The sequence below is a fragment of the Lepisma saccharinum genome, chromosome 11 (assembly GCF_977018435.1).
Source record: "Lepisma saccharinum chromosome 11, izLepSacc3.1, whole genome shotgun sequence".
In the NCBI taxonomy this organism is placed as follows: Eukaryota; Metazoa; Arthropoda; class Insecta; order Zygentoma; family Lepismatidae; genus Lepisma; species Lepisma saccharinum.
In genome coordinates, this window is record NC_139239.1 from 85,588,385 (window position 1) to 85,603,966 (window position 15,582).

The window sequence follows — 15,582 nt, forward strand, 5'->3', positions numbered from 1 at the left end:
TGGGAAACCTGATGGTAAGAGACCTGTAGGAAGGCCAAGACGAAGATGGAGGGACAACATTGAGATGGACCTAAGGGAAATTGGTAGGGATGGAAAAGAGTATATAGATCTTGCTCAAGATAGGGAAAGATGGAAGGCCTGTGTTGCTGCAGCCATGAACCTTCGGGTTTAAGAAGGCTAGAGAGTTAGTTAGTTAGCTATGCTGTGCTAAGATTGCTGTACAACTTTAAAGAATGCCTAAAAAAAAGAAATTAAAATGAGACTAATTCAATCACTGATCTTTGCTATACTAGATTACTGCGACGTAATTTACGGACCAAATCTATCCGTTTGAAAGAAAAGCAAAATTCAAAAAGTCCAAAATTCATGGTTCCGCATCGTGTACCATATAAGAAAATATCATCATATTCTCCCAGCCCTAAACGCAAACAAAATGTTGAACATGGCCAGATGCCGAAAATTACATCTGTGTTGCTTTATTCATAATCTTTTACAAAGGAAAACACCTAAAAACCTATTGCAGAAATTAAAAATCAGAAGGGAAATACATGATTACAAGACAAAGGGAAAATCGAAACTTGAGCTTCCAAAGCACACACTAGTGCTTTTCGAATTATCATTCATATATTCAGCTGCAAGAGCATAAAATGAACTTCCTCCTTCCATGATGTCCTCACTAATCGCAACAACTTCAAAGACAAACTAAAAAATCTATTGTTAAATGAACAATATCTGTGTTCCAGCACTCACGAATAATAAGCTCTCACTTCTCAACCAACTTCCTAAAAACAAGTATTTTCATTTTCATTTTGCTTGCTTACTTTCCCCTTACATTTTGTCCTTTCTTGGATATTAAGAACATTTATATCTTTTTACATAATATTAATTTGTATTAGTCTTAACTTATATCACACAAAGCACTATTGTGTCAATTAATTTGTGTATCCTTTCTGTATTTGTTTTCAATCTTTTTCCTTTCTTTTTTTGTGTATGTAGACGAGCCATTGTTCTCAGTTTTGTATTTGTTCTTTTCATGTCTTCATTATGTTTCTTTCTTTCTTCTTTTTTTTGTTTGTTTGTTATTTGCACAAATATTAAGTATGTAGAATGTATTTAGTATGTGTATGTATCCTTTGGGGTTAGGTGGTAGAATAGCTGCAGGCTGAACCTCGTCCTTTAATAAAGGAAAATTGAAATTGAAACCCCATTTGCACACCCTACTGCATCTGCTGTGATGTCACAACTGTTTGTTTTTTCCATTCTCCCTCAACTTCTTGTTTTCCCTCCCCTCTTTCACATGCTGGATCTAGCATTCACTTCCTCCTATCATATGGTCTGGCAAAATGGTCCTACATTACTGGTGTCATTGATTGTTATATTTCAGTTCATAGTATGAAGGAGTTGTAGAAACCAAAGGAAATTATAGTACATTAAGCTAGTATTTGTTAGATCTTCAGCTCCAAGAAAGACTGTAGATCTGTAAATCTTTGTTTTCTGAAATTTCAGTAGGTAACATGTGTCTCGTCTCATTCGTAGGTAAGTTAAGGTGTCACACCCTCTCGTGAGGTACTAAAAATGTTACTTACCACGGCTATAGAAATATCTTAGTCTCAGGGGATAGGCTCTTTATTCAAGAATTCCAAATAAGAAAGCATTTTATAGCCAAGAGGATATAGTTAAATGCAGATACATATATATATATTCTGAAAACTGTACACAATACAGAGAAAAGTATATATATCGAAGCTTGTATGTACAATTATATAGATATGTGTTGATTTGAAAATTACATCGGTTATATTCTTCTTATATATATATATAAATCAAAGAAGGTAAAAGGAAACACTCACCGGATAATAGAAAAATTCAAAATTTTCGCTAATTTCATAGCATCATCGGTGTGAGGAGAAAAAGACGGAACCGGAAGTTCTCCTCACACCGATGATGCTATGAAATTAGTGAAAATTTTGAAGTTTTCTACTGTCCGGTGAGTGTTTCCTTTTACCTTCTTTGATTTTTACTTAGCCCTTTTGGCCCTCCTTGCTTTTATCCAATATATATATCATTGAAAGGAAATCTTCTTCTTCTTTTCTTCCTTCTATTTTGGGAAAAGGATTCTTCTTCTTTCACAATTTTAACACTGAAATGACATTTTATATACCACTTTTGATCCCAAACTGTGCACAGTTTTTGTACAGAAATTTTGATTTTTCATTCATCATAAATATGTGGCTCTACTAATAACTTAATACCTTAATTATATTTTCCGTATGTTTTAACAGTTCGATACATGTATTCATTTCTTATCCCACAGGTAATGGCAGGGCAACCAGTGACAATATCTGTTCACCATCTGTCATATGTTGATTCTACTCTGACTGCAAATGAAGTTGTTTACCAGCTCAGGCAGACACTGCCAGCAGATGGAGGACATCTCCTGCTATTGGATCACCCTGGAGTTGAGGTAGTGCTTTTAATGTCCTTCAGTCCCGAGGTATCATATATGATACCTCGCAGTTTTATTTTATTGCTCGACTACGCTTCAACCGATTGAGTTGGTGGCAGGGGTATCACCTGTGAGAAGACTGTGCTTTGCGGTAGTGCTTTGCTTTTCGTTTGTTGTAGTTCCAGTAGATGGCAATGAATTGGCGAAAACGTGTGTTTTTACTATGGGCAGCATGTCCAGACAAAGAAAATATAAATTTTATGATATTTTTGTCAAAACTTTCTTAGTTGTATTTAAAACATATTTTTAGATGATGATGCCATTATTAAAGTTGAAATATGCGCAAAGAAAGTAAAATGTGTTAGTGTTATGACGTAATATCACCCAGGTATCACATTTGATTCCTTGGGACTCAACCATTACTTTGCTCACCAAAAATTCGAACCTGAAAAAGATCGGAAGATCCTTTTCTCTTGCTATTCAGGTGTATCAATTGAGAAATTGTAGAAATAGTTAGACTTATTATTTTAGTTTAATTGTTCAGAATACATGTGAAGTGAGAGTGTGTGTGACTTGGTAGGCTATCTTGCTCTATTTCTATCTATTTCTTACTCTATTTCTCTATTAGGATCAATATTTTTCTAATTGAAGGGTTGACACGGAAAAAGATGTAAGTGCCAAAAAGTAAATTTTACAGGAGAAACATCCTTCTCCATGCCAATGACCCTGAAGTTGCATCCTATGCCATCTTACGGCATCAGTGAGTATTATATGCATGTACATGGCACTTCCATCTCTCTCCAGGCCATTGGCAATGGAACATAGATTGTTGTCCATGCAAAGTTGGATTTTTGACCAGTTTGGCACTTACATCCTTTCCCATGTCAAGGCTTAAATTGTAAAATACAAAGAAATTGCAGAGCTGATACACCAGTAGACTCTTATGTTGATTTTGAACATGCCGATGATGACAATGATGATGATTTAATTATTGAAAAAGAATCTTCAGGTGATTTTTCATCAAGTGAAAATTAAAATAAACGTATGGACGAAGTGAAAGAAATTATGAATTTATTTATTTACTTTTATTTGGGATTACCACTTAGCAGATTTTCCCATATCTAGAAATTATGAAAATTTTGCAATTTTCAAATTGTTTGACCATAGATCCGTAACCATAGTTTCAAATGAATATGTCGTCGAGCCTTTGGAAGATTGTTGACGATGGTAAGGCAAGATGGTGGGAATAATCAAGTCCCACACCCAGTGGGGGCGATTAAGGGGGCCAAGGGAGTAGTTGCCCCCACTTTTTATTCCGCACTATGGCCTCGTAATGACCAAGAGAAAGTGAACTGTCCTTGTAGTCCAAGATTTGACACCCAAATGCTGTCACTTCCTATGACTACATGTTGTAAAGAACTACATTATCAATATGGGAGGTGCTGAATACAGAGTGTCCCAAATAAAAGTATACCCAGATCAAAGTCAATTACAACAGTGGCTATACTTTTATTTGGGACACCCTGTACTAGGTTGAGTTTTCAGCAAATACTCAACGAGAGCACAAAAAATTGGACAGTCAGATTGATTCATCACTTCATCGATTTTGCCATTGCTGCTTCCTGGATTCAAAATTGGAAGGCTGCTAAGGATAATGGGTGGGCTAAGAAATGCATTCTACCTTACTTCAACTTCTCTGAAAAGTTTATCTCTACTGACAATGACACCAATAATATGCAGAATGACAAAGAAAGTGAAGATAATGATTCTCTACACAGGAAAAGAGGCCTCGAACACCAGCACAATTGCCATATCTGTAAGCCAGCAGTCACTCACTTACCACGGTATGGAAAAAAAACACAAAAAAATAGGCCAAAATGTCGCAATCCCGAATGTGATGGTATCACTCTTGTACAGTGTGTTACATGCAAAGTGTTTATCTCCTTTTCATCAGAAGGTAGTTATTATATTAATTTCCATTAGAAAAATATTCTCATCATTCACCAAGGTCATCTCAAAATTTTAAGAAAATATATAAGTTTAGAAGCATTGTACAAATATTGATTTTTACATCTGCCTCATTTCCTGGCATATCCCATTTCCTTCAAGATCTATGTCACATTGCATTCTATAAAAGGAACTAAAACAACTAAGGTGTATAATGAATGTCAGCAGTCACAACGGCCATCGCTGTTGCACTGGTTCCTGGTCTTCAGGAACCAATTGGCCTCACCAACCATGTATCCATGTATACACCTTTCTTCATCATGTGGCATGCTTTGCACCAGGTTCTCCAGTGTATCCTGTGGAATTCTTTATGGTGGCCTCAGTGGCCTATCGGAGGCTGTGTGGCATGTTGGGACAATTGATGATAGCTATTTTCAGGAGTGTCCGTGCATTTTTTATGCAGTTGAGGTTGGGAAATAAACTGGCCATGGTATGCAATGGATTCTGTGCTCCTACAGGAACAGGGTGATGATAAGGGTGGAGTCAGACAATGTTTTCTCAATATATAATAATTTCTTCGAGTACTGTACAAAACAGATTTGCTTGTAGTGATTTGTCTGCTGTATGAAATGTGGTAGCAAGTTGTTAAGCTGCTCCCAATCTTATGAATATACTTCTTCTCTGCAACATGAAAGATAACTATTCCATGTAATATGTAGTACGAGAAATATACTGAAGATTGGCAGTATAGGAGGACAATTTAACTTGATAAGTAACCTGGAAGCTGCAAACAGAAACCTTATTCTTATTCCTATCCCCCCTTTATACTGCAGAATAAGGCTTCCCATGTATGCATAGAAGGGATATAGTCAAATAAGGAATTTTATTCTCTTACAATTATCAAGTAAAGACTCTAATGAATAACAGATCTCTCTTTAAATCAAACCCATCGAAAGATTTAGCAAGAAAATGATGCCTGATCTTATTCATACAAACACATATGTGTCCTTGAGTAAGTCTCGGAGGTGCAAAAAGTGATCATCTACTCATTTTGCCTGTATCCTCCACAACTCTTGTGCAAACTAACTTAGCAGAATCCTGACAAAGAAAATTAGTTTTCGTTCACACTTCCTCGCTGCGACTCATACACACACACAAAATGACAATGAATAGTCAATACAATTAATGTAAGTTTATACATGACAATTTATTATAAGCCTAGATGAAATATCTCATGACAAGTTTAAACAGTGTTATCATTCAATTCATAGATTGTATGAAGTATATTCATTTGAAACAGCAAATATCTCAACATTAATGTTTGACGCTTTTGTACAAATTCAATTTGTATTCCAGATTACACTAGTAGATATTGTCTCATAAAAACAGAACAATTCCGTTACATTCCCCTCTTTTTCTATAGGAAGTATTTTTACTATATCTAAATAAATAATTATGTACAGAATAAATCTGATAATTCCCCTAATAATTCCCAAATTTAAAAATATGTTTAGATAAAGGGCAAATATGTTTTAAACAACACACACACTCATTCACACAATTTACATTAATCCATCAATCAAAACAAATACATATTCAGAATTCTGATTAGCACTGGTAACTTATACATACCTTTTTACATGCACGTGCACACAGTTCTGTCATCTCAAACAATCATCCTTCTCTCAGGCTGCCAGAGTCTTATGCTGATTACATCACCTCCAAAATGGCCAAGATCAAGAATGTGTGGGGCCCTACTCCCACATCCCCTAAATGTACCTTCATGGTATGGTGTTATATGCACAAAATAGGAGCAAGTAAATTATTGCAAATATAATTGAAAATATAATTAGGTATGCATTGAATGCCAGAATCACTTCTGGGTTTGAGTTTATGAAAGCATCTAAGATTTCCTTTTCATCAATAACTGGAGGAAATATTGGCATCATAGACCAGTCTTTAGTTGCATAATTTGGATTTGAAGTGAGAGAAAAATTCCTTTTGAATATTTTACAGAATGTATCAACAATTTTTGTTTATCCATTGAAATCCCTTTATCAAGATCAATGATACATGAATTACTGATTGTTGAAAATTTCACTTTTTTCCAAAATGAGATTTTGTCATAAATAAAACAATAGTTTAAATCATTGTAATAATTAAATTTTCATTTTTTTATTTCTTTCTTTATTAATTTTCTAATACACACAAATTTGGAAAATCATGTGATGCAAAACCTCCAAACATACATGAGAGTGGATGGAGCATGGGGTGATACACGTTGCAAGTAATATGAAAATAAATGATCACCACATGTTATATAATGCAAGCAAACCATGCATTCGAGGAGAATAAATTAAGGATATGCAATCACATATCTATCACGACTATATTTGTACTTATGCCTGAAATTGCTTGGAACATGCATATAGAAAAGCTTTCTTTTACGAGGCATATTTTTAAAGTAAGTTCCATTTTGATATTAGATAAACACAAGGGCACATGTTGTAATAATTTTATTTTTACATGAAAGCCTACTTTTTAACATAATTGCCACCTACATTAAGACACTTATCGTATCGTATGACCAGCTTCTGAATGCCATCTTCATAGCTGCACAGCCGTTTTCATGTCGTCGTTTGCGTTGGTGGTTCTTTAAGTGCAGGAACAAGTGATAATCACTGGAACAAGTGATAGATAAAGATGAAATTGTAAAGCGTCTGTTTTCACGCACTTTTTCATCAACTTGCTCCACCAAGTCATCGTTAATGATGGATGGTTGCCCACTTCATCCCTCGTCGTGCACGTTTGTACAGCCATCTTTAAATGCCCAACCCATCTTCTTACCAAGCTATCGCTCCTAGTGTTCGGCCACTTTCACGTCTCTTGCACTTAGAAAACGAATGACAGCATGTAGTTCACACTCCGCGAGACTTTCAATCGTCTGAGGCATTGTAACCACACCTGAACAACTGTCTACTCAGGCGAACGGTTGCATACTGCCAACTGTGGCAAGCCCATATATGCAGGTCCTCAGTGTGCATGTGTGAAACAGCGAGTGCAGTGCTACAGCGGCCTAATTGCAAAATGGAACTTACTTTAAAAACATGCCTTGTATGTGTGAGTGAGGGAAGACTGGGTGTTGTTTTGGCAATTTAGAAAAAAAATGTTTTATTCATGATTGTGTGTGTTTATGTGCTTGGGTAAACTGATGACAGATCATTTTTAACTGTTCTGCATGCACAAATTTGTTATTGCTGTGCACAGCTTTATTTAGTGTAAACTTGGGAATTATCATTCCATTGTATTTTTCTCCATTAATAGGTTCATAGTTTCACACAAGCAGACGTAAACAACATGAATCTTATATATCTTCCTCCAAATCCAGATGCAATGAATAATGAACATAATTTCAATTTTTCATTTACTATTAAGAGGAAGACTGACAATTATGAGTTGGACAAGGAAAAGATTTTTCACATTCGAGTTCTACCACTGGGCCAATTGGAACCAGAATTTAAAATACCTTATCCTGAAATTATTGTAAACCAGGTAAGTGCAAATATCTCTTTCAATCTTTCCTAAATCATATTTTGTATCCTTTGTGTTTTCACTCTGCAAACCAAACAAAATTCATTACAAGAATCTGAAATTTTAAAACCACATTCTTAGAATGTATGACTCCATCCACTGGGCAATAATATTGTTCACTTTTATCCATAACAAAGAATGTGTTGATTACAGCTATGACAGCTTTGGGATCAAATGACCCAAAATAAAATAGGAGCATATATTAGGGTGGATCAAATGAAAACGGAACAGGGGCCACAGAATAAAATCAACAAGGTTTATTTCAAATGTAATCTCCAAAGTTACACAACCACTTGTCCCACTGTTTCACCAAACGGTGAATACCCTGTTCGTAGAACTCCTTTGGCTGAGATCGGAACCAGTTGTGAACATTGTCCATGACTTCGTTGTCCGAGTGGCAGCACTGACCCTTCAATGCCTTTTTCAATGGACCAAAGATATGGAATTTGCATGGTGATAGATCAGGCCTATATGGTGGGTGTTCCAACACTGTGCACCCAAATATCACCAACGTGTTCTTTGAAACAGCTGATGTATGGGGCCTCACATTGACATGCAGTAAAACCACTACAGAGGACTACAGGCTGGGCTGTTTGGCCTTGATTGCTGCATGCAAATGGTGTAGGGTACTGCAGTAACAAGCAGAGTTGATCGATCACTTGACCATGGTCCAGGAACTCAAGGAGATGGGGTCCTTCATGATCAAAAAAACATGTCAGCATCACTTTGCCACTACTCTGCACCATCTTGGACTTCTTCGGCAGTGGAGAGCTTGAATGTCTCCACTGTTGGCTTTGTTGTTTGCTTTCGGGTTGGAAGTGGTGGCACCAAGATTCATCACCTGTCACAACCCATTCCAAGTAATTGTCCTCGGCACGATATCTCGGAAGATGCTGAATAGACAATCCCATATGGAGGCTCTTCTGATCATCTTCGAGATGATGTGGCACTCACTGTGCACTCGCTTTCCTGTACTGCAGTCTGTCTGTAATGACAGTACATACGGAACCGAAACTCATTCCCACATCCATGCAGCTGTTCCTGATGCTGACTCATCTGTTTGTGTGGATTATCCGGTCGACTTGTTCCACCAGAGTGTCTGTAATGATGACATGAGCTTGACCAGGTCACTCATCATCCTTCACAGATTCCCGTCCCTGCAGAAATGCTTGTGCCAGTCCTGCTCCATCAGATCATATTCTCCATAGACCATCTTCATTCGCCACTGCACTTCGTGGTTTCCAACTCCTTCTGCCACTAAAAAACTATTAACACCACGTTGCTCTTCTTTGCTGGCAAACAGGTGAAGCACTGACTGACTGACTACCTGACTGCTAGCCTTTTCGGATGATACTGCTGCTGCCTGACTGCCTATGCACATCACGCGCGACTATCTAGGGCAAGTCCAGTATGCAGTAGGGGTTTCCTTCCTAATTTCAAGCTCTACCTATATACAAGGTTGTCGCCACACATACATAAATATATACCAATACATCTACTGTTCCGTTTTCATTTGATCCACCCTCATACATAACTGAATACAGAGAATGGATCATTGAGTTTACAATTTTTGTGTTTGTATGTACTGACTTGAGGTGGGGTAGGTTGGGTAACGTCGTTTCTCGGCATACTCAGAAATAATAATAATAAATGCATGTTATGGGCTATCATGCATACAGAGGATAAATACCGTGATGATTAATTACGGTGAGGAATCAACAGTTACATTTATTTGTACTTACAAAAAGGAATTTTGCTTAAAGAAAATAGCGTTAATATTTCCCTTTAGCAACCAAGTGAAATTAAGAACTCATTTCCACAATCCCCAGTAAATCCACCATTATACACCCTCATAATAACTATGTGTTCTATTAGTACTGAAAGCAAAGAATTTATAGTGAACCAAGCGATTTATTCGTTTATAAAGAACATGCTAATAATCAATGCTTGTTATACATGTGCATTTTCATTGTCACTTAAATTCTCAGTTATTAACAAGGCTCTAGTTCTACATGCATTTTGTATCAAAAATTAACAATGCTAAATACATATAACGTTGAATCATAATCAACAATCAGTGCAAAATTATTAATTCAACATGGCAATCAATGAACGTTCATGTAATAATTCGATTAAGAAGAATACTATTAAATTAAAATTTTATTAAAACACATGCACATAATAGTAAAACAACTTATATGCAAACTATATATATGAGAGGCAGTCAAATGAAAACCGAACACCCGCTACAAAGTGACAATGGAGTTTGTTTTATTCAAAAGTAATTGCCACAAGTGTTAAGACATTTATCCCACTGGGAGACAAAACAATCAATTACAGTCTTGTAGAAAGAGGTAGTTCGCTGACGGATCCACAACCTCACCCACTGTTGCACTTCCTCATCCGAATGAAACCGACGTCCACGAATGTCTTTCTTCAGGTCACCAAAAATGTGGAAGTCACAAGGGGAAATATTGGGCTGTACGGAGGATGTTCAAGCGTTTCCCAGCCAAATGTCTGAAGCTTATCCCTCACCAGATTGGCAGTATGGGGATGGGCTTTATCATGCAGAAGGATGATTCCGTCCGACAGCATTCCAGAGTGCTTTGACTTTATGGCAAGTCGCAGTTTCTGCAAAGTATCTGCCTAGCGCTGTGCATTGATTGTCGCTCCATGTTCTAGGAAATCGACAAGCAGAGGGCCCTTGCAGTCGAAGAAGCTCAGCATGACCTTACTGGAACTCGTATGGACAGCCTTGGATTTCTTTGGCGGGGGAGAATGGACGTGTTTCCATTGTTGGCTTTGCCTTTTACTCTCGGGCTCAAAATGGTGGCACCACGTTTTGTCACCTGTGACGATACATGACAGAAACACATACGCTTCCTCGTGGTACCGCTGCAAATGACTCAGACATGCAGTCATTCTCTCAATCTTTTGTCCCTCCATCAGTTGATGCAGAACCCACTGCACGCAAATTTTTCGGAACTGCAGGTGATCTTTGATAATGGCATGCACAGAGCCATGATTATGCCAACCTGAACACGAATTTCTTCCTCTGTGATTCGTCAGTCTTCCCGGATCAGACCATCAATCCTCGTAATCACATCAGGCGTAATGGCTTGATGAGCCTGTCCCGGGTGTGGATCGTCTTGCAGTGATGTGCGTCCTTCGCGGAATCTCTTCTGCCACTCGTTCACACTTGTCAGGGACATGCAGTGTTCGCTATACACTGCAGGCATGCGACGATGAATTTCACGTGTTCCAGCACCCTCAGCCACCAAGAAACGAACCACACCTCTCTGTTCTTCTTTGCTTGCCTCCATTTCCAATGCTGGACGAACACACTTTTCACTACGCTCACCTCCTGAGCAATGACAAAGCAACTGTGTGGACCTGTGCATTTTCAATATGCATTTCTCTTACCCTACAGATGGTAGTATCGATACGTAACAACAGTGTTTCCAACTTTTGCGAGGAATGTGTTTTATGGTGGGTGTTCGGTTTTCATTTGACTGCCCCTCATATATCTGCCATTTGTACTTTTTTTAAAAACATCGTAGATGCTCAAGATAGGTACCATTGATTTTGATCAACCCAAAAAATCAATTACTTTTGGAAAGGAATTGTTATCGTGAAGACTGACGTAAGGTTAATTCATATGTTTTTTTTATATCGATAGCATAAGTTAATGATTACGTATATGCACTAATGGATCGTGTTCTTCTTTTTGTATGTGGATTAATAATTTGAATTGATCTTTGGAATTTTCATGATTTATGCGTGTGCTTAATTGTAAGTCAGGATTGCGTGAATTTTCAATATATCACCAAATTCACATATTACTATCAACATACTCAGGTTCACGTAACACAGCACAAAATAATAGAATGTGGAAACACACACACTTTTGCGAGAGTAACCTTCTTTCACTTGTTACCAAAAAGTACACACTATTTATCGCAATATATCACACATTTACGTACCTTGTCAAATCCATTTGTGCGCACCTTTACAAACACAAGCACAGGTTTCAATATTCACGATAAATCCAGTAATAGAATGATCTTGTGGTTTCGTCGTATTTTCACTTGTCCAGTTCAAAAGTTGATAAAGACGTATTTCGATATGGCAACTGATACGCTTCAGAATTCTTACACGTGCATAACAAAATCCATTTCTATCCAGCACATAAATAGTGATCCATTTATTTTCTTACTTCGTTGTTACTGTGTAAAGTACATAGCAAATAAATATAACTATATATATAGTGTTACTTCAAAAACAGTATAAGTTTTATGCAATTTATAATTTAGAAACTTTGCTGTAAAACACCATGATGAATACACTCGATTCACAGAATTAAACATGTTACGATCAAAGATAAAAGTTATACGATGTTCTAAGAGATGAAGAATCAGTGCATTTCTTACACAAAAGATATAAAAGGAAATAAAAGAGTGTATGTTACGGAGAATTAACCTTAAGGGATTGCAAAGAATTCATTTGCCGAATTCTTTGCACAAATTTTTTGAATAAAATTCGATTTTGCAATGTTCTCAACGGAAACCAAAACTGTTATTACATACAGGGAACAAAATGAAACTGAAACTGCCAACTATTTATAAATGTTCGAAAGTTGCAATTTTTTTACATAATTTTTCGAACAAAAAATACTTATTTTTCAACACGGAATCCAAATCTGTAAAACAAATGGGGGTGTTCCATTTGAAATACCACATTTACTCCCCACCCCCCTATGGGATGGGTGGCGGCGACGAAATTTTTGCGGCATTGACTTACCCCCTCAATAGTATCAAACTTTTTTTCTGTGCAATTTTTCGATTGGATGCATTCTGCATGCGATATTCCATACTATCATTATAAATGGACCACCCGGTATACTTTTTTAATATTTACACTAGATTGTTTCAGAACAAATTACTTTGCACAATTAAATACATCAAAACTATTTATAAACATTATTAACATTACTTATCAGTTCACAGACTTTTTATTATGTTCTTTCAATTTCTGGGGTGTGAGGGGTGACCCTTGCATGAGATACACAAATGTCAAGTTCACTTACACATAGTACACCATAGACTGCATTTTGCAGAATATCAAGATTCTTGTATCAGGACCCATGGCCCCCATAATCCTCTATGGACTTGTGTTGTGTGCTGTCCCTATGTGTTTGTGTTTGTCCCTTCATCTATCTAGATCATCATTTCATCATTCATCCTCATCTTTGCAATTAGCCAAAAGTAGCACAAAGTAAAGTAAATCAAAGCAATACGTGAAATAAAAAAAATAAAAAAATCATTCCTAATGCAGTTAAATAAACTAAAGATTTTTTCAGTTATATACCACTAATCTAACATTATTATTATTATTACTTTTTATGTGTCCCTGCTTATACTGTACATAGCAAATTATTTTCCTACTAACAAACTAACTCTCTAGCCTTCTTAAACCCAAAGGTTTATGGCTGCAGCAACACAAGCCTTCCATCTGTCCCTATCCTGGGCAAGATCAATCCAGTCTTTTCCATCCTTACTGATTTCTTTTAGGTCCATCTCAACGTTCTCTCCATCTTCATCTTGGCCTTCCTACTGGTCTCTTACCATCAGGTTTCCCAACAAGAATCATGTAAACTCTTCTTTCATTGCCCATTTGTGCCACATGGCTTTCCCTCCTAAGTCTTCATGATTTAATTATTCTAATAATATCTGGAGATAAATACAAATTATGCAGCTCTAAATAATTCTCCTGCTACAATCTTTTTTACATGACCACTTTGTTGGGCAATGTATACATAAAAACCTACTGTCCCAAGAGAATTTACTATGTAAAAACACCTCATCCTCTGAAGGATAATAATAATATTCCTCACCTTTTATTGAAGATTGTAGAACAAAAATAAAACAACACACACATATCACTCCTTTCAGTGTTTAAAGAAAAATATGGAATAACTTGGAGCAGCAACCCTCCTCTTGGTGACTTTTGATCAATTCCTGACCTGCAGCATGCTCTAGTATGAAACAGATGCATGTAATTGGGAATTATACAGGGACAACATGTGCACATGATTTTGCACACATAAAGTCTTCATACTTATTATTGCACCTCATTTCAGTTATGATTTTTATACAGTTGCATGAATATTTCAATAACACATAATTTATTTGGCTAAACGTACTCTACTACTCTCCTCAGGGTTCTGCAGTGAACATCAGCAGAAAGTACTTTGAAGTGACTGGATTGAGTTCAGATGATTTTGAACTCAGATACGTCATTACTGAAATACCAATGTATGGTTCACTTCATATTTACTTTTACAATGGATCAGTTTTGAATCTAAATGGAGGTACATATTTTATGTATTATTTTTATATCACTCTTATGTTAATATTTATTATTCACATTAATTTCCTGTCTTCACTTTTCAGTTGAAGTACATCTAATGTGTAACAATTAAAGCTATTCACTCATAAAAAACATAATTTTAACTTGGGATCACTCGTGCCTGTAATTGCCATGCAATGACTTGTGTGATTATTTTTGTGTTTATTAGTTTTTATTTTTACATACACTTCTGGATAATGACAGTTGTATTTATAAAGAAATACAGAGATAAATTGGTATATTTTCATGACATTTTTAAATGTAATATGATGATGGCATCTGGTAATGTAAATCAAATACAAAAAAAACACATTTCTTGAAAAAAAAATGATCTTAGGATCATTGACATAATGAACATAATGGCATATTGAAATGCAAATTAGTTGAATGAAAACCTGTAACCTATACAAGTAACAAAGAGAAAGTGATAGTGGAGGATAATTTGAAGCATAATATATGTATATTCTGTAATTGCAAATTGCATCACACATCATTATTTTTTTTAAATATAGGGCATTTCATAATGTTCTTTAGAGTTAAGATAATTTATTACAAGAAGATTATTACACTTATTACAATGAAACCAGCAACAGTTGAAACAGGAACTCAAACAGTTTATTTTCATGCCTACAAATGTTCAATATGTGCACCTCAGGTGACAAATCAGATGTCAACATGCTATTCCAGTTCATGCGACACTACCGTACATGTGTCACACCCTTTCCTACATGGGTCTGTACTGGTATGGTTATGCACTCATTGGTATCACGCGGCAGTGGTGCTATGAATACTTTGTCTTTTACATAACCCCACAAGAAGTTGCAGACCACAGCTTGAAGTGTTGGTCATGTTCAGCCACATGTCCTATCCAATTCTCTCTTTTCACTTAATGGTAGACTGCCATCCTGCTGATAAACAAAATGCAGGTCATAATGCATTTGAGGTATAAGCTACAATTGTAGCATATCCCTACTGAAAATTCTGTCTACTGTTTTCAGTAGATTGATGGGTGTTTTGAAACATTTACTGTTTTGAGTAGATGAACTGTAATGCTACTGTCTTCTACCGTTTTTAGTAGCCCAACTGTGTCTACAGTAACAACTGTACTGCTAATGTTTTCTACTGTTTTCAGTAGATGAACTGTACTGCTAATGTTTTCTACTGTTTTCAGTAGTTGAACTGTACTCTTA

The 15,582-nt window shown here is 36.4% G+C and overlaps 1 protein-coding gene across 2 annotated transcripts in view; it reads left to right on the forward strand.

The window, feature by feature from the left end:
• The window catches only part of LOC145994954 (extracellular matrix organizing protein FRAS1-like), a 408,454-nt gene that overhangs the window by 224,525 nt on the left and 168,347 nt on the right, over nt 1-15,582 (forward strand). For both annotated transcript variants that reach the window (XM_083131481.1, XM_083131482.1), the window contains 3 exons: nt 2,315-2,464; nt 7,718-7,945; nt 14,204-14,354. In XM_083131481.1, coding sequence (XP_082987607.1) covers nt 2,315-2,464; nt 7,718-7,945; nt 14,204-14,354 — 529 coding nt within the window. The remainder of the gene's footprint in view (nt 1-2,314; nt 2,465-7,717; nt 7,946-14,203; nt 14,355-15,582) is intronic.